General features: G+C 43.0%; 2 protein-coding genes across 2 annotated transcripts; one reads left to right on the top strand and one right to left on the bottom strand.

The window, feature by feature from the left end:
- Positions 1-5,657: 5,657 nt before the first annotated feature.
- LOC136432885 (cell division control protein 42 homolog) lies at positions 5,658-9,578 on the bottom strand. Its single transcript, XM_066424487.1, has 3 exons — positions 9,067-9,578; positions 7,953-8,011; positions 5,658-7,034 (listed from the first exon to the last, which is right to left on the bottom strand). The coding sequence occupies exons 1-3, from the start codon at positions 9,257-9,259 to the stop codon at positions 6,513-6,515; spliced, it is 774 nt and encodes a 257-aa protein (XP_066280584.1). The 5' UTR covers positions 9,260-9,578; the 3' UTR covers positions 5,658-6,512.
- A 7,400-nt stretch (positions 9,579-16,978) lies between these two features.
- Positions 16,979-20,207, top strand: LOC136432883 (uncharacterized). Its single transcript, XM_066424483.1, has one exon. It carries the CDS (start codon positions 17,169-17,171, stop codon positions 18,561-18,563), a length of 1,395 nt encoding a protein of 464 aa, XP_066280580.1. The 5' UTR covers positions 16,979-17,168; the 3' UTR covers positions 18,564-20,207.
- Positions 20,208-20,225: the final 18 nt, after the last annotated feature.

The raw sequence follows: 20,225 nt of genomic DNA on the forward strand, positions 1-20,225 counted from the left end.
TTACATTTAGGCAAACTTGGCATTGTTTTCTTTGGTAGGTGTGAACATTTTATTCCTGTTGTATCAACAATGCATTTCCTCTGTCATTCATGTAGTTAGATGAAGGATAGATCTAGTGTTCCTTCAGCAAACATACATGTTTTGGGCGGGACTAAGGTGCGGGATGCAAAACAGGAAGCAAGCCACAACTTGTAATTCCATCGCACATAGATAAGGCTATGTTTTGCTGTACAGACTGTACTTTAAAAGGCCAGGTGAACAGATTCGGCTCACCTTCAGCCATGGGCTTGTCATAGTGCTGTCTTGTCCCTTTCTTTGTTTTTCTTTGAACTGTAAATTGTTTTCACACAGGTGTGACACCTTGTCTGTGAACAAAGACCATGAGAATAGAGTTGATAGACAACAGGACAGCTCACCTGCTGTTCCCTTGTGTTGCATACAGACAAGTTTAAACTACAGAAGATGCTTGCTAACATAATGCATCACCCCTGCAGAGTGACAAGACACCAACATTTGTCCGAACAAAAGCCTGCTGAGAGGACGTTTTCAATGAAAAAAGCCAGGGTCGCCTTTTTAGTGCTGTTTAACAGACACCTGTGTGTCAGAAGTGAAGGTTTGTAGAGAATAGACAGGTGTTAACGGACTACCCGGTAACTGTGCTGATGCCAGATGTAAAGCATGTAATGTTAGACAGTCCTAAAAGAACCTTATGTTTCTCCTACTCAGTCCTAGGAGGAAAACTGCTGTATCTGCAAAATGAATAAATCATTTAACCTTTTTGAATTTTTTTTGTTTGTTTTTTAGACAGGGACTAAACCCAGAGGTTACAAAATGCTGCTCGCACATGTTGAACTCTACCCTTTCACGATCGCGAGTAATGTAATGTACTGGAAGAATACGTCGCTATCATGTGTAACTTATCCAAGGCGTGGTCGCCCTCAACTATCAATTATGGATGTCTGACTGCTTAGTAGGTATGAACTTCAGGTCAGAAAAGATCATGGATGTGATTAAATAAATCCAACACCCAATAATAATGAATGGAATAATTTGATGTTGTCATGCATAGTGAGAACTAACGTGTCAATTTGATGATCTTATCAGCAATATACATGTAGACTTCATACATCTGGGCTCTTTCTCTTCTCCCACAGCATAGGTCTATACATGTATACTCTTAGTGAAAAATATGAAATAATTGTAACATTAGCACTGTATGGTTCCTGTAGACTTCTATGGCAATACATTTTTAGCAGTCCAACAAAAAAGAGTAAAATTCATTTCAGTCAGATTAAAGTCGCAACGGCCCTGATACTAGTAGTTCAGACCATAAACAGTTCAGACCACATTTAGTTTTAGTCTTCAGTTCAGTCCCATAAAAAAATAAGCTAGATAACATTTTGAAAACATTATATGCCTTGTGTTCCCACCTGGATTAGGGGCAAAAGTTACCCTCTGTGACATTTTTGTCATGTCTTGTCCACTCTTGTTGTTATTATAACTTTACCACCAGAATTTCCCACAGTGGTGGCGGAAGTCTTCTGATGTCATTCAGGGAGATCAGCACTAGATCATCAGCGGATCAACTGTGATCAACCAGTGATTCCACTGCCCCTTCATCGTCAGGGGAAACTCTCAAACAGAACTGTCCTTCCTGAGGCAGTGGCCTAGTTATGATTGGCATCCGTGCCATATGAAATGCTGCCACTGTTTCCTTTTTATGTCATATTTTGAGTTATGTGCTATTTTATAGTGCTAGTGGCTTATGCTGCATACCTGTTGGGGTCTTGATGAAAGAAAGGCTTGTGTAGCCTTTTTCATGATGCTTCACTGCTTGGGTAGTACACCTGCTGTTGTGGATGGAATCATCCAATGGTAACCTAGTGATAGCTGTTGGCTTCAAAACATGCTTATTTTTGTAAATCTTGTGTCTATTTCTAGTGTATGACCAGTGTGTCGTATGCTTCTTGATCCATCTAACAAATCAACCAGATGATAACATGGTTTACTGGAAGCTTTTACATTAGAATAGAACAACTTGACATTTGAAATATAATGTTATGTATAGAGATGATGTAACGTTAGCAACATTAGGATGATGAAATAGAGTATGGCATGAAACAGCATTTTGATTTTACCAGTTCTTTGTGTTCCCAAATTCGTTCGCACACATTGTACTTTGTAATGACAAAACAGACCCAAGCCAATGATAGCTATTACATCCTTTTTTTCTTCCTGTCATTTCCTTTTTTTTATTACAGGTAGTGAAAATGTATTATGCCTGTTTTATTGTAAAACTTAAGATGGAAATCTAAGAACTGAACATTAAAGAAATGTACTGAAACCGAGAAAGACATGATTGAATCATTGATCCAATCTTTTACCTGGTGTTTGAAAAAAACGTTACTCCACAGATTCAAAACCAGCTGGCAATATTCTCATCTAATGTTAGTTTCCTTTTGGGCTCTCAGCACTTGTACAGCTGGATCACTTGGCTAAAGGCATGAGTATTTCACAAGTCCATGGCCATGGTGGCCTGCTGTTCCAAGTTGGGTGGCAAGGTAATCCTGGGGGTGACAGCCACCTGGCTTGTCAGTCCTCATAGCAGTGCCAACAACCTTGCAGTAGGTAGGAACAAGGATGTTACAAAATCTATATTTAACCTGCTTGGTAGGAAATACATAAATGTATAGCATTTGCTATGCCTGTCAAAATTATATTTCTTTTCTTCTGTCTTGCAAGGAAAATAATCTAGTATTGTCCCTACAGGTACCATTCCCTAGGCAACTGGCGTCCAATATTTTGGTAATTCTTTTACCAAAACACCAAAACGTAAGCCCCAGTTGCACATCGTTGACTGATATACATGTTAAAGAGATAGGTACCCTGCTGTTTCTATTTACTTAACCAAAACCTACTTGTCTTCAGGTTGTGAATAATTCATCCTGATTAATTAAAGGGTGAGTTTAATGACGTAATGATCTTTGATTGAAAATCTATTGCTCCATGAGGAACTCAACAGACACTATGCATGTATAATGCAGGAACATGTTTTGAATACTGTAATTCTTGTTTCTTTCACTGTAACTTTATGTTCACAGCTTTCACAGACACCTCTGTACCGTGAACTTATCATCACTGTGAAAAAACCTGTTGTTATTATTCATGATTCCTTCACACATCCATTCTGTAAATCACTTGCTGGCACCGTGAAGTAAAGTTCAGCGAAAATGTCCATTTTCCTTACATTGTGAAATTTTACTAGCCTCCTTCGCAGACTTCCTATAACGGCAGCGTATATATATTGGGAGGGGGGAGCCTCTAATTCCGGCAAGGGAGTTGTGTAGCCAAGGGAGTTGTGTAGCTGAGGGACGACCGCCGTTTATATTCATGTTTATATAAAAGGCGGTCGTCCCTGTTTATATCCATGTTTATATAAAAGGCGGTTGTCCCTCGGCTACACTACTCTCCAAGCAGAGGAGTGGGTCCGGCAGGTTTTTGACGTGTTTTTAGGCGTTTTTGTCGGGCTTTCTACTTTGTCATGGTTTCTTTCTATCTTTTGTGTGGGTTAAAGATAGAAAGAAACCATGACAAAGTAGAAAGCCCGACAAAAACGCCTAAAAACACGTCAAAAACCTGCCGGACCCACTCCTCTGCTTGGAGAGTAGGCTACACAACTCCCTTGCCGGCATTAGAGAACCTTGCCCCCCCCCCTCCCAATATATATACGCCGCTGTTATAGGAAGTCTGCGAAGGAGGCTAAAATTTTACTACCATGAAGATAAGTGAATTTCTGTTTAGACATGCCAAAAACACATGGCATGGCTTCAGTATTCTGTACAGGTCAAGGGCCTTGGTCTAGATGTTATCACTGAACAAGGACATTGCACTGAACAATGGTTACACAAATAAAAGGCTGGATCAACCCAAGGAGACCAACCTTGAATATACATGTACTTCACATTTCTGTTTTCTGTGAAGAAAATAAATACATTTATGATCTATAAATTGTTCTGTTGATGTTACTGCCAGACAGAAGCTGGGCCTACAAGTTATGAATATGAAATAGAACACGAGAGACTAGTGAAATACAAATATAGCACCAGGATGCCTTTTAATGTCATCTGTTTATGTTTTTCAATAGTGATGGGCAATTAGGACTAGTCAGAATACTAGAAATGCCTCAGAGGTTTTTATCATACTTCAAGTGCTATTTTTAGAAATATCTCCATAGCTAAAGATCTTATCAGTTTTCAAAGATATCTCCGATGTTTACTCATTCTGAGCAATTATAATACCAACGTAATATCTGCAAATTACTTGCTTTAGACTTGTTACACTTATATGGATGGGACTGGCAGTGGCAACTTACATCTGGGGACTTTTTCACTTGGAATTATCAGAGTTGAATAGGCCTGTGAAGCTGTGCAAACTCAAACTTAAGAACTTTCGAATTCGGTAATACCGGTACCAATGTTGTAGACTGGTATGAAATATTACAGAGACTTGCAATGGGAGAGCTACGTCTGTGTGATAAATGGGAGTTCAGAAGACATTGAACTTGGGGCATCAGCAGCCTACTTTGTTGATATAGACCTTAAGTGTGTAGCCATACAGATGTAGTGGTTCATACTCATAGACAACTGCTGATAGGGATACAGCTGTGGGATGTTCCATGCATTCACATAATCCTGGAGGGTTCGAGTTCATATGGTTTATGGAATCATGATCCAATGTAGATTCATTTGCCTAAGCCTGGAGCAATTTGTGTTGCCTAACGTGCTGTTGCATTTGTTGTGATTTTGCAGCAGACATTTTTAAAATGCCCCCTTGGGGTGTTGCTGAGTGTGATTGACTGGTGGTGCTTATCAGTTGGGGTGAAAGGTAGCTTCTCTGCCCACAAAAATGTGGTAGGATGCCTGCTTGTGTCTTCAGGGGTCAACTGCTCCAGGCAAGCGGATCTTTGTTCTGGAAGTCACAAATTAAGGTGATATTTTATGACCTTTTAAAAGTGCAGTTTTGCATTGTGACTGGGGTTGAACAGTACAGCAACAACTTGGTTTGGTTTCAAGAAAGAGCAGCATGGAACTATGCACTATGATTCCCCCAACCCATTGTTCCTGCTAGCCGCACAATTCATCACGTTGCCAGAGAAAACCTGGAGCCAGGGCACCCGGTTACCTTTGATCACATTCAGCCTATTGTGAGGGTGAGCTAACAGGAGTTGGGTGGATGCCATTCACTCTTTTTCAACCATGCTTGAAAGGCTAGATCCCCAATGAGGTTGGGCATTCCTTTTCTAAAAGAATCTCATCATGGGACTGCTTTGGACAACAGGCAATGTTCTTTCAAAGTCAAACTTAGAGGACAAACATGTATATTCCCATGCCTGCTGGCAGTTTAAGTTTTCATTCAGATTGCTATCAGCAAGGTATGCGGGTAAGCATGTTTTAATTGTGTGAACATTCAACAGTGTAGACCAGTGCTGGACCTTGCATTGTCACCATCCAGAATTTTTGACTTTTAAATGTCACAATCTATTTTTAGTTGCTGATTTTGATGTTGATAGGATAGCTGTCAACATGCTTGTTGTCTCTGGGTGAAACCTTATCTCTTGTTACTTACTCCAGTATACTACCAAAATTCAGACATCACTATTCTGTCTTAAACATCATCTGTTTATTTCATGTTCTGATGCAACATTTTTGACACAGGAATGTGCTTTAAACTTTCAGCATCACATGCTTCTTCTGTATGAAACTTGCCAATTTTACATGACTGTCATGAGAAAACCCTGTATGTAACAAGTATATTTACACTTTTGCTCTGCATGGAAAATAACAATGAAACTATTGACTGCCTTTTTTTAACACAAGCTATAGATCTGCACTACTTCTACTTGGATTTGAACAAGCAAATGAACTTCCTATGATGAATTCAGCAACTAGCTTTCTTATCGTTGGACACTGATGCTTCTTTGGCTGCTAATGCTAATATCTGGACCTGAATGCACAGTAGACCAATTAGCACATGTATTTAACAACAAAGCTCAATACACAACAGCTTATGTGGCCTTGATAAGTTGACTTCGTGCACAAAAATGTCAGACAAAAGTCATCAGTAAAAGAGTGCATTATGTACATGCTGGCATGGTATGAAAGAGAACTGAGCAGATTTAGGCAAGATGCAACAATTGTAACACAGCTAAGTCTCTGAATACATTAGTTTCAATAAAGCAAACTACAATTGCCCCTTGTGTCGAATTTCATTATATTACAAGATAAATAGTGAAATATTATTTACAACTTTGTTCCACCTTTACTTATAAGATATTCAGCTAACAGCCTGGTAACCATGACAACTGTTGGGTTGCACACTAACATCCCATGAATAAGAAACAGTCAACAAGACATCTGGATTTCTGTTTTCCTGTGAGGAACTTCTTGCTGCAGCATATTAAACTTTTCCCCAAACAAGTCCTTGGGAAAGTTCCGGATTTCATTACAATGTCACTATGATGCTAGGAAGCAGCAAAACTTTTTCCAGCCTTCTTTTGCCTTTTCAGTTGCTAATGAACTCCTGTTGGGTTTCGGCTTGGCTTTGTTGGGCTGCTTCACAGACTTGACAGGCTTGGGCTTGTACGGCCTGTCCCTGCATTTCTTCCCTTTCCTGCTGTCCTGGTATTCGATTCCACTGATGATTGCCGAGTCAAATGCCTCCTTCAAGTTTTTCTGAGTCAGTGAGGAGCACTCCATGTATGCAATGGCACCTACTTCATGTGCCCGCAACCGAGCTTCTGATTCGCTAACCGGCTTCTCCCCGTATCTTGCCAAGTCAATCAAAACATTCACACTTTCTCTCAAGTCCGACTGTGTCCCCACAAGAATGATGGGAGTCTTAGGGCAATGTCTCCGAACTTCTGGTACCCACTTCTCCACCAGATTGTTGAAGGAAGTCGGGCAGACTACACTGAAGCACACGAAGAACACATCTGTCTGTGGGTAGCAGAGTGGCCGTAGATTATCAAACTCATCCTGGAAGAAAAGACAAAGATAAAAGGATGAGTGGTCTGGTAACATCAAAGGTCTGGGGATAATCCTATTTTAAATAGAAACAATAAACTTGCTTCCCACACAAGAAAGCCTGGGAGCCCATGTTCTGATGACTTGTAAACTAGCTAAGGCATTGTGTACCAAATCAACTGATGGGGCAAGCCTCGAGTTCTCACGGTCCTGAGGAGAGCTGGCTGAACAATTCCTTTTGTTTGGTATGGTAATAGCTAAGGCCACAAAAAGGGACACCATCAAACAAGATTAATCCAGTGTCAGCCAAATTAATATACCTGCAGTGCAGGAACAATGGTGTGAAAAGCAAAAACTGTGAGACATGGGAAAATTCCCAATGCCGATACTGGGATATATAAACAGTCCACTCATTGAATGTAAATAAACTGTTAATGGATAACAAGATGTGTTTCTAAATACATTTAACAATTAACACCTCGTTTAGTTTTGTTTTATCTAGTTACAGGTTTTTAGAAATTGTGTGTTCGTCTCAGCACTATTGATTTTTTTTTCTTCTCCAGCGGAACCTTCTTCTTTCATGCGAGCGGAAACGATCTCTGTGCATTTTGTGCTAACGCAATCATGCGTCTCTGACCCCTGACAGTTGCTGGTTATTCATGCATGAAACACGGTGGGCGAACAAGCCAGCAGCTCCGATACAGGCCACCCTAAGTCCGGCCTCCCTCCCTGCTAAGGTTTCCACCCAAGAGAAGAACGCGCGGCTTGCGTTTCAGTCCGACAAAGTAAATACTACTGAGGCCGGATCGGCACACACACTGCCCAGGGCACACAATGGGGGGAAGTCACGGTAGACGGACTCGGGCTGATGTAGGTCGTGTGGGTGGGCGCGAGGGGTGCACAACACACACACAAGAACTCAAAACTCACCTGTCCCGCTGTGTCACAGAGCTGTAGTCTCACCGGCTTCTCGTCCACTGTTACCACCACTGTACAAAACACAGGAAAACAAGCGCGTGTGAATGGGCCGTTACAAAAAATAAAAATGGAGGGGGGGTTGAAGAGGCTGGATTTTGGACATTTTCCACCCCCCTTTTCATTTGATCCGACTATTTCAATACCCCCCTTTTGATTTCATCCACGTGCCCTGACCCCCCTTTATTTTCATCCGACTAATTTCATGAAATATCATTTTCTCGCCAATAGAAGGGTCTGGTGGTCTGTAACTTTGTACATACATACAAGAAGTACATACAATGCCCATGCACACATCATTCAGCCTATAGAACCTAATAGGGAGACAAATTTTGGAAAAAATGGACTCGACTGTGATTACCTGTTTAGTACCGACCCTAGCACCCCACACAGAATAAAAATCCAGATTTTGCTTGACCCCCCTCGAAATATAATCCAAAATCCGGCCTCTTCAACCCCCCATCCATTTTTATTTTTTGGAACGGCCCAATGTTGACGTTACATCGAGGTGTCAAGTTGCCGGCAGACGTGTATGTTTTACACTGCATACGTCTGGACAAAGTCAAAACCTGAGAGTCACCAAAACATGATGACATCATGGACAGAAAATTATGAGAATGGGGGGCGTTTCATACAGGGAATCCGTTATTTTGAGTTTGATTCATGTTATAGTTATGTTCAAGGATTCCGAAGACGTAACATGTTGGTGGAGTGACATTCTTGTGGGAAAGTTTCCTCCAGCGACCCACCCTGTAATTACCACGAAGGTGAAAATATTCCCTCCCACACCGACCCAAATATAGGGAATCTCTCAATGTTTCAACTTGTTCTTATCTTAAGACCATCAAACAGCTGTTTTCTACAAGAATGCAACAGCCATGATTGAAATCGTTAGAAAACCTGTCACAGATGTAAGACGGGGAACACGGTGTGACAAATTATGCAAGAATTCCTCAAGCTGTCACATGAGGACAGTAGAGCACGTCGAACATTTCAAATTGAAAACTCGACGCTATCGGAAATTTGGACTCGGAAGTTTAACTATCGTATCAGGTATAATGAAGCTTACCTGAGTAATTGTCGAATGCCGTGGGCACGTACTCGGTAGGGTAGCCGTTCGTGGTGTAGCTGACGACCATGCTTGTTTTCCCCACCGCCCCGTCTCCGACAAGTACGCATTTTACCACCCTTTCAGAGGGCGACATTCTACCGTCCTGCGGTAACAATGGACTGGTGGTGTGTTCCACGAGTTGAGGGGGCATGTCCCTTCGTTGGAGTCCGTATGTTCAGATGAGTGGACACTTTTTGGCTTGTCAGCTTGCGCCGAACACACGGGGCCCGCCGGGGTGGGTGGGTCCTTTCCCTGCAAATCTGCTGCGATCCGAGCCCGCACGAATCACCAAAACACTGGCGTTCTTGGCCAAACGTGTCAGAAGAATGCCGAAGACTGTCAAATTCACAAGGGCAGACTATGACTCCACGATACAAGTCAATAGCAATAATTTCACCTACAACGTCTGAGGGAGAGACTTTGACACGTACGCCTTCGATGAGTCGGGAACTGGAAGTGGTACCAGTTGCCACAACTGCTGGCTACATGTACGGCTCTAGGCGCCTGTTGATTGGTTACCGCTGACAATATGACATCACCAGTACACTCCAGTACACCCATTGGACATGGCGGCGCCTTTGATCATCCCCACCAATGGGTAGCACGGATTCGGATCACTTATTAGTAGTGGCTGACTCAACGTGGTCTGACTAATAATGTAACGTTACGATAATTGTCAACGTTTTGGTGTTTCGCGTAGATCTAAGAGGCGAATGAAAGCAAGTCACTTTTGTCATTAAACGTAAACAAACAGAAGCTACCAGTGAGTACTAGTAACCGTTATTTTCCCAACGGCTGAGTTACGTTAGCTTCCATAATTTTAAAAATCAACAAACGCCATGTCCATGATCAATGTAACATCTGCATTTTGACTGTAATCGCGTAGAATTACGTCAGGCCTACAAACACAAGTAGATCACAATCTACGGTTTGTTGTACGGGTACAATAAGCGGTGTTCAAAGATCGTCACGCTATATTAAAATAACGTTATGACATCATCCTTGTTTGGTGGTGACAGTCACGACGACGTTCGAACAAAAGCAAGTCCTGACAAGCTCAACAACAAAAAAACACCTGTCAGAAACAATGACGTGTGTTGTACACGCCGGGCAGACGGTGTAGGTCATTGATTTTAAACCTAACAGACGCTGGGATTGAAAACCACAATGCTTTATTGATTTTCCAGCCTAACAATATTTTGTTGGGAATGCAGTTATGAACTGTAACTTCACTTTCGTCACAACCTCGCTCCTTGCTGTCGTGTGAGCATTTTGCCCACATCTATTATGTAATGTTCGCATGCTTAATGTAGGACAATTTGAACCTCATTGGTTAGTCAAATTACATTATATAATGTTTGGCTCATTTGTAAGACTACAGTGTTTATTGGGAAAAAATCAGAAAGATCATTTATGTGTGTGTACTTGGGATGGGGCAGCATTGAAAATAAACAGTTAGACGTAATCCAGCTGAATCGCCGTCATAGTTTGGACACAAAACTGAAAACAAGCCTGTGGAACATTTAGGTCACGGAGGTACCGCAAGCAGACGTTTCTGTTGTTGCACCTCCCACCACCACGCCCACAAAGTTAACCACAATTCTGAGGACAGGTAGTTTGCAAGTAACACTATCGTGTACTCAGGCAATGCGCGGACGGCTTACTTCCTCCCTCTGCAAATGGTCCGCCCTAAATCCAAACAGGTGGTTGACTGAAGTCTAATTTTAGGCCCCACAACGGTTACGTGGGGAGTTCATCGGCCAAAACTGCGAGCAGTTCGCTGCGACTGAACTAACGGTTTCTTAAACGGTCATCGTTGGACGTTTCATGATGTAATGTTTTGATGTTGACTTTCAAATAAACGGGTCAATGCCAAGAGTAACGGTAAGCGTATCAAAGACGGCATTCACCACTCCTTCTATTCATGGGCGGGCGTCTTTTGAAATGCTCGAGAGGAAACGGAAACAGCGAACCTCGCAACCTGACAACAAAGCAGCAGAAAACATGTACACAGCCGCTGCTCGGGTTTAGTTCCATTATACAATGGCCGTGGCCTTGTGAGGCACGCGATCGGAATGAGAACACAATGTTCTTGGGGAACGCTACACCATCCCCGCGCCGCGCGCCAAGTGGTCCCCCTTGCGGCACCTGGCTTACTTTTCAACCCACTCAGCAACACCGGTTCAGGGGAAAATACCGTCGCAGAATGTAAATATTTGTATCCGGAAGGCAGCACGGGTCACCCTACATGGTCAGGATATCTGTGAATACCCCACTGCATTGTCTTGTGCAACGCCGTTTTGGCTTACATTAGGCAAGGAGACCCGCAAAGGGACGCGGATGTCGGTCCGTGCCGCGCTATTTAGATCATGACAGACCAAGCGTAATCTCGACACACTGTCCCAGATCAAAAGAACGCGCACACGGCGACAAATTGGCTTGTCTACCTGGTGGTCTTCTTCCTGGCCGGAGGAGGTCTTTCTTATTCTGATGTTGGTTGTGTTTTCAGTTTGTCTACAGTACGTCTTTTCCGACAACACCTGTAATGACTCTTTCTCCTGGTATTTCCGCGATGGGTCAGCTTTGAAGTCAGTATTTGATTTGATATGTCTAAATATATCCATTCCATGGTACATATCATGATGACTAGCTTTACCCTTGTGGGGGGATTTCTAGTGTACAAAGGCTGTACGGAAATACTGAGTTCAAAGATTTTTTGTCATGACCTCTTTTGTTCCATTTCGATCCTGTTCACTTACAACCGTACTGTACTTTTCTTCGCCTCCTAGGAGAGCACGATCGGTGTTGTTATAAAATAACCTTATGTTTTTCAATTATGCCCCCTCAGGGAGGGGGTCAACTGCAGACAACATGCCCTCCTCCACGCGTGAAATAATGGACCCTAAAATTAGCTCCTTTATTCTGACCTACATGTCAAAAGACAACTTCCGCAAAAGTGGGAAGTCCTGTCACCTGGTATCTCCTCCCCCCGTTATCACCCGACAATATTTTCCCACGAATTCACCACGAAATGTTGTCCCAGTGGAGGCGGGCGGCGAGGTGCGGTAATCGGTATGTATGAGTGTCACCTTTGTGTGGAGATGACATACTTCACACCGTAGCGGGTCCTATTGTTGTCGGCACCATTAGCATGAAGGCGATGAGAGATTCCCGCGGAGAGGGACAGTAGTCCAAATGCGCGGAATCTGTAGTCGTGACTTTTCCCAGCATTGTCTTCACGGCAAAATTCCACCACCCGGCCGTTCTCCTCTGAACATCTGATGAGCGCATCATGAGGTCACGATGCGGGCATTGCGTTACCGTCATGGTTACATCAAGACGTTCATCTTTATATAACAGATAACGGTTATACAGTATATCGTTGGAAACCACACACTGCAGTGCTCGTGGCGACATACAATCTGTCAGCAGATCTTCATCAGGAGGGGAGGATCGTGACGCGGCGAGTCACGATGGAGTTCATAACGTTAGTGTCGGTGGCATTAGGTCGCTAGATGAACGCGCGCTCTATGGTCCCCTATCGGTACTCGTCGATAATCTTCAAGCAGATCAAACGGTGGCAAAGACCGTACCCAAATGGCAAAAAGAGTTTTCATGGCACCTACTCGTCGAGTCCACTTTCATACTGTATTACTGGTACTACCGACCCTCCTCCCTTCACTCATCAGAAAAATACAACTGCACGAAGCAGAATCACCATAGCCTGAGTACTAGCCTCCGTAGTGACCGCTGGCTCCAAAAAAAGTCACTACGGAGGCTGGTACTCAGGCTAGAATCAGTACGTACTAACAATGATCTAAAGCTCAGTATTCCTTTTTTGACAGCCAGTAAGTCGATAGGAAAATGTATATAATTCATAAAGTAAAATAATAGTGCATTGTCACTGTGGCCGTGCAGTTGGAAGGGAAGATGTTATTGTTAACTGTCCCGCGCGGACTAACTCTCTTTACCAATTATTCCCTTTTTGCAAAATTCTAATACTAGTATCCATATCCCCGTAGGAAGGTCTGATGGAGGCTAATGGAGAAGGACCAAATCGAAATAGCCTCCATAGCAGGCTCTATGGGCCTTTTTTTTGGCTTATAACACACTTTTTGCTGATGACTTCTTTTTGTACTGGGTCGTTTGTGCAGCCGGCCGGAACGAGAATGGACGTCTTTAGTGATGGAATCTACGCAAAAAGGATGTACAGGCGCCGGTTTTTCTTTCTTCACTACACTACGGTTCTATTGACTGTACATTACCCGTAACAAATTGGAATTACTGGTTTGTGACAGAAGAAGCGTAGGAAATCTATTTGTTGGATTCCCAGACGGCACCACGCGTGGACTGATCCGGACCCAGACCAAAGCACAAGAACCTCCCCGTGGCGAAGGAGATGCTTTCTGATCGGCACCGCCTCTTCTCATTTACATCCCAGAAGAGAGGAAGCACTTTGGTTTCTATGACTACCATAGACAAACTGGAAATATGAGTTTCAGGCAACTTTTTATGAGACAGTTCATGCGTTTCTTTTTTAAAAGATACCTACCTACCTAGTCCCTTGACCTCCATGTCGTTGGGGGGACAAGGTAGACACGAAGATACTTAAACAGAAAAAGAGCTAGTGACAATTTCCAAATAGGGTCGAAATAAATTATGACGAGGCATTGTCCGGTCTCACCTCCTGAGATCAAACATCTGAAGTGACACGGGGACAGAGAGGTTTGTGACGCAGGTGGCAAATTGAAATGACACGTAGTAATCATCACCTTTCCTTTGGGGCTGTCGTCAGGATGTTTGGTATGACGTAAGAGATTAGAAGACGGACATTCACAAAAGTCTGTCTGTCTGTGTCCTCTAAACGGCTCCTGCCTTGCATGGGCACCCTGCTATCCGTGAAAGAACCCCACAGAAGAGAGGCGGATGCACCGCGAGGCGCACAGTTTGTCCATCTCATGGTCTGTCAGACTTCATTTGGAAGTTTTGATAAGTTGCCATGAACACCATCCGGGCAGGTAGCCTACCGACTGTTCAGGGGCACGAATCAATACACGGGAAAGAATCAATGTCGTCATGCCGCTCTGATGAGAGGACCGGTCAATTTCAGGTCAAATATATCAAATCATCAAAGGTTGGCATGAATGACCGTCGTTTTTTGGCACAGGTTTGTACAATGGGCAGACTGAGAGGCATGTCCACTGGAGTCCAGGCTTCCTAACTTCCAACAATGGTTAGCAGGGTTAGCGGCCGTTTGAAGGATGAAGTTCCATTGGCATTGCTATCCAGCTGTAAACACCGTGACTTTTTTTAGACACACTGAGTCGATTTGACCAAGGAGGTTTAATCAATATTAAACCTCCTTGATTTGACATATCAAACCTCCTTGATTTGATATAAGTGGACGCTTTGATTGTCGCCAGTTTAGAGAATAGAAAAAAAGGGAAAGTACACGAGGATAATACGCCATGTAACAGGACAAATATATGTGACCTCCTATATCCTGAAGAACAAGTGCAAAAGTCAGTTTCTCACTTTCTGAGACAACCTACCTCGTCCTGATTATGAATGATGAACAATAACAAGCAATTGTTTGTATGTTGTTGGCCTGGAGTCCAGACTTATTAGCTTTAGTCCGCAACCCCGGAGCTTTGGTAGCGGACTAAAAAGCTAATAAGGCTGGACTGCAGGCTAGTATGTTGTATCATGTTCTGCGTTTACAATTATTTTCACAACCTTCGTGAATGTATTCACACTGATAGTCTGGGTGCCATCCTCCGTACTCTTTTCGCTTACTACGAAAGCACTTCACCCCCTTATAATTGCAGTTCCTGACCGGACAGTCCTGACCGCACGGGTCCAGCTCTAGCCTCTACCAGGCCCCGTCCTATTGCTGGGAAAATAGTAGAAATCGGTCGATTTCTACTATTTTCCCAGCAATAGGATGGTAGAGGCTAGTCCAGCTCATGACCGCACGGTCTCAGCTCATGACCGCGCGCACGATCCAGCTCCTGATCGCATTACAGAAAAAAATAATCTAAAACAAGGCCGAAAAAGTTAAAAAGTTGCCCGTTTTGAAACAATTGCGGCATGACTGGACCTTCTCTGGCTAACTGGAGCTTCTCTGGCTAGCTTATACGATTTTGGCAATGTGTAGATCTGTTTGGAGATTAGAGCTGGACCGGTCAGGAGCTGCACTTATAGTTAGTTATACGGGGGTGGAAAGGCACCCAGTCTAAACTGGAAAATGTGCAAGCTGATCGTCCGACAAACGTATCCTTGGGGTATCCTGTAAATTGTCACGATTACTGTATTTTGTCAGGTGAGACGCACCTGTTCGCCATTCTACGATACTGAAGCGTCGCTTAGCGGAGAATGGTAGTACCTCAGTCAGCCATAATAATCGGCTGCCACCAAACAGCGACTGATCGCCTTAGACTTAGTTATAATCTCCAAGCAGATCTATAGGTTGCGGAGACCGTATCCAACTGGCAGACCCAACTTGGGTTGCAATAAAAACTTCCTCTGCCAATTGGATACGGTCTTCGCAACCTATAGATCTGCTTGGAGATTACATTAGTTATAGTTTGCAACCAGGGAATGGAAATCGCATCTGTCAAGTCGAGTAGCCGGTGAGACTGGTAAAGAGACCTCGTAAAAGGTACGTCATGTAAGGGCGTGTTGAATACAACATCTAATCGTCATTCTTGCTCTTTTTGAGACTTCTCAAAAGGAATGTGCAATTTATTTATATGCAGTAACGATATGTTTACGTCGGTACATGGCACGTAAGAGAAAGGAAGAAAATGACGATGTTGATGTTTTATTATTCTCCAAGCAGAGGTTTCGGTCGAGTCGGGTAGGAGTGTCCGGGATTTTTAATGTATTACCTTATCAACGTTTTAACGTATTAAAAATCCCGGACACTCCTTTCCCACTCGACCGAAACCTCTGCTTGGAGAATAATGTTTTATTGGATCCATCAATGTAGTTGCAGTAGTTAGTAATTTGTCGTCATATTTACGACCGCTAAGCGTCGCTTGCGTCCCCATGGCCATGGTCATTCCCGTCTAATGGGTCGCTTCCTGGTGACTGGCCATTGTTTGGTAGTCAAGATCGGTCTATGGGGACAATAACATCTAAATCAGTGCTGCTAAATTCTGCTAAATGACGTTTTTGTACCGTGCTGTTGCCCGAGACAGCCTTCAATAACGTTTACATGTTAATAAAAGTGATCAATTTTTGGAATTGTAATCTTTGAGACAGGATTTGCCTATGTAAAACCTCATTGGTTGAGTCTAAAAAATTGTATCGACTAACGTTAATGTTTTACTTTGCTAAGGTAACGTTACAGGTACAACTTTACAGGTAACGCGCTACAGGTCTTTATTTTTTGCTAGATCTTCAGTACCTTCATCACAAAAACACTGACTGTCGCTTGAACTAGATCAGAAAGGCTGGATTGGCATTGAATCATTTGTTAGTGCTAAGTGTTAGGTTTAGGGTTAGTGTTAGGATGTAGGGTTAGAGGTTAAGGTAAGCCTGACTAAATCACGCTCCGTTTCCGACAATTAACGTTACGCATTCTAACACTGTTACAGCGGGAGCTGGGCCTAATTACTGCTGACCATTTGCAGCAGCAAATGGGCAGGGCAATTACATGGTTGTCATAACCAGGGAACAACGAAGCAGTGGTAGCAAACAGGTGTTTCTGACAACAGAAGCGTTCTCTTGCGATATATTTCAGCACTGCAGCTTAGTGGGCGCAAAGCCAAGTAGAAAAGAACACACATAAAAATGTTGTTGTTTTCTAATACATATTTGTTTTAATCATTACGTTAAGTCCCGACATTTCTGCCTACTAGAACTGGTGGCACGTGTAATTTGGGATTGAATAAACCTGCTTAATCGATGTCTTAGCAGTCAGTTTAGACCGAATCGTCGGGCAGAATAATTGGCTAGTTTCAGCCAGGTCACAATGGGACAGTGAAGGGGGCAAAGGGGCGGTATCGGTCGGACAGGTCCTGCAGGTTCTGTCTGAATATTGTGCAGACAGAGCCATGCAGAACGGTCGCAAGACATCGGATCGCAACTGGTGCAAAATGGCAATCAGCGATCCTCTTTTGAGGGAGTTGCAGTCGATCCTGAAGAAGCTGAAGGAAGAGACCCAACCCATCACCGACCACTGTGCGTTACTGAAGCCACTATGTGAAACACTGGAGAGGATTTTGAGGAAAGGCCTGAAGCAACCAGGGTCCTTGTTTGGCATCAATAAAAGAGATTACTGGTCATGGATGGAGTCGACTCCAAACTACGTGTGCAATGACAAGTACAACCCTTTCCTGAACCGGGCCATAGACCTAACGCAGTCGTCTCCCAAGTTACGCACTCTGCAAGGAAGAGGCAGGTGCTTCATCAGACTTGCCCTGGCCAAGAAAATCGTAAGTGTCCCTGTAGAACATCTGCTGAGAAATGCGAGACTAACAGAGTACTGGTACGACAGTGGCCTGTCTATCATTGCTAACCCACCGCTAGCAGAAGCGCTCATGTCCTTGTTGTTTGCCCTGACTGACATTCACTTTGAACTTGATGTGAAGAATGCCAGTTTCCTGGATGAGTCCTGGGTCATCCCTGTGTACAAGAGACTTGAACTGGTCCCATGTTCATCTCTAGGGATGACCATTAGGTATCTGGATAACAGAATTTTTGTGGTGAAAGTGGAGGAGAATGGAGTTGCTGGAGAAGACCAGAAGATTGAACCAGGGGACATTGTGGATGAGCTGTACCAAGAGAGTCTGTATGGCTGTAAGTCGGGGAAGGTGAACAGCCTGCTGCGGGAGCACCAGGGCTGGCCCGTATATGTATCTGTCATTAAGTGTAGGCTTCCTGACGGAACCATCTACCCGCCACTGGTCAGCAGGATAAAGAAGCTGAAAGAAGAGCTGAAGGAATTTGAAGTCAAAAAGTTGAACAAGAAAGGCCCAGCTCCTATGCCAGCACACGCTCTCCTACCCCAGGATTATCCAGAACAAGCTCCTGTACATGACCCAGAAGGAAAAGCAGAGTTCACTGCAAAATATGTGGGACAGGTGTCCACAGGGAGATACGGTGATGTTGCAGAGATAGAGAGTGCTGTGGAGAAAGCCATACAGCAAAACAAACAGCAAGAGATAACCGAGAACAAGGTGGTCCATGTTGAGCTCACTGAGACAGAGGTCATCATCACTGACTTAAAGACAAACAAGGAACTGTCCAAACATTCCTACACCGAGATCTCCTCCTGTGGCAGACGTTCCGATATGACACAGTACTTCGCCTTCATTGCCGGGGACACACAGTGCAGCGTGTCCAGAAATTTCACTGCCTTCGTGTTCGAGGCTGAATCTGCTGATGAGTCAAAAATCATCCTATGCAGCATAGCACAAGGCTTTGGAAGAACATCCTGGTTTGTGTAAGAACTGATGGGGTCTTTTATTGACTGGTATAACCATGACATGGCAGACAAGCCCAGATGAAAGTAAACTACTAATGGCTACTGCTACATACTAGTATTACCTAAGTAAGAGTGAGGTGCATGCCAGCTTTTAACATTACAATCGCACAATAATATGAAACTTTTGGTCTTGCATGTGAAGTTGTTGCCTTGACAACATCCACACAGGTTGTCATGACAAGTGGAGAACTGAAAACTGTTACGTTGCTGCTGACACACCAAAGTTTTTCTTGACTATTTACTACTACTAGTAGATCTATAAACTACTGTAACATGTATGTAAGGAATAAGTAAGTAACAAAACTCACACAACTGAACAGTTGTTACCTTCTGCCTAAAAATATACAGCAATACAAGTTCCTAACTCATTCTAACTTGGCAGTGTCTGTTAGGGTATGGATGTAGATGAACTGGTTTCTCAGGTTCCTTTGGTGTCTTATTGACTGGCACAAGTATTTGTTGTGTTGTAAATTTCTATGTACATGTATATACTATGCATGTTGTTCAGGGTTAAGAGGTTGCAGATGTTAGAATCTGATTAAATATTTATGTTGGTGCATTGTCAGTCGCTACATGCAAAATATTGTCAGCCATAGCAAACACGAACAAAAGAGTACTATGTGGTACTAGTATGTGAGGGCAGCCCATGTCCGTTTTAGCTACGCTACACATATATTCGTATTGGAAGCAGTATCTTATGGAAATCCCTCTTTTGTGTATTGGTTTTGTAGAATGTCATTTATCTTTGTAACATTGCTGTTAATATTTCATGTGGGGTTGTGTCCTATTGACATTGTTACATTGGGGATCGACCACTTATGTTATTGGGGCAGAACCTGACATCGACAGCAAAATTGAATTTTCCTTGCAGATGAAAGTTTTTTTTTAATGATTTTCTTAAATCCACATTTTTGGAAGCCAGTACTATCAGCAATATGCAGCTTCTTTGGGACAAACTTCAAATTATTCATGCAAGAATTATTGGTTTGTCCCTTAATTATCCTGAGTGCTGAACAAAAAATCAATATCATTAGGCTCATGCCTGTACCATGGGACCTGATCAGTAACAACTATTGTGTTTCTGGAATTTTCATTAACAGAGCTATGCAATTAGTTGATAGCCTGAGCCCTATGTTATACAACCTTTGAGTTCACCTCATGCAACATGCAGACTGTACCATGAGATTTGAAATCTTATAGCAAAATTTAGAAAAAAGAGCCATAATTAAGATTATACTTTGTGTTGCTGTAGCTTTGAATGAATGATGTCATGGCCCATGGGTAGATTGGAGCCATGTATTTGTATATTCTTGATTTATGTGCAATAGCCAGGTTTCTATTGGTAATGAACAGTGTTGATATTATTCTAATTCAAGAACTTTTAATCCATTATTGTTTCTGACGTTGCAGTCTGTTTTAGATAAAGAGAATACCTGACATTGGTTTTCATTCTGGGCAGTAAGGATGTAGTATACAACTTACAAGGTTCTTTGTACAAGTAAAGCGTAATTTTGACAATGGATTGGAAATTTCCGTTTCTACAGTGGACACAGGACTAGTGACATGTTGGTGTGTTGTTGGTGGTTGAATAAACGTTTCAATAGAATACACATTGGTGCAAACT

This window comes from Branchiostoma lanceolatum, chromosome 4, assembly GCF_035083965.1.
Source record: "Branchiostoma lanceolatum isolate klBraLanc5 chromosome 4, klBraLanc5.hap2, whole genome shotgun sequence".
NCBI classification, from domain to species: domain Eukaryota; kingdom Metazoa; phylum Chordata; class Leptocardii; order Amphioxiformes; family Branchiostomatidae; genus Branchiostoma; species Branchiostoma lanceolatum.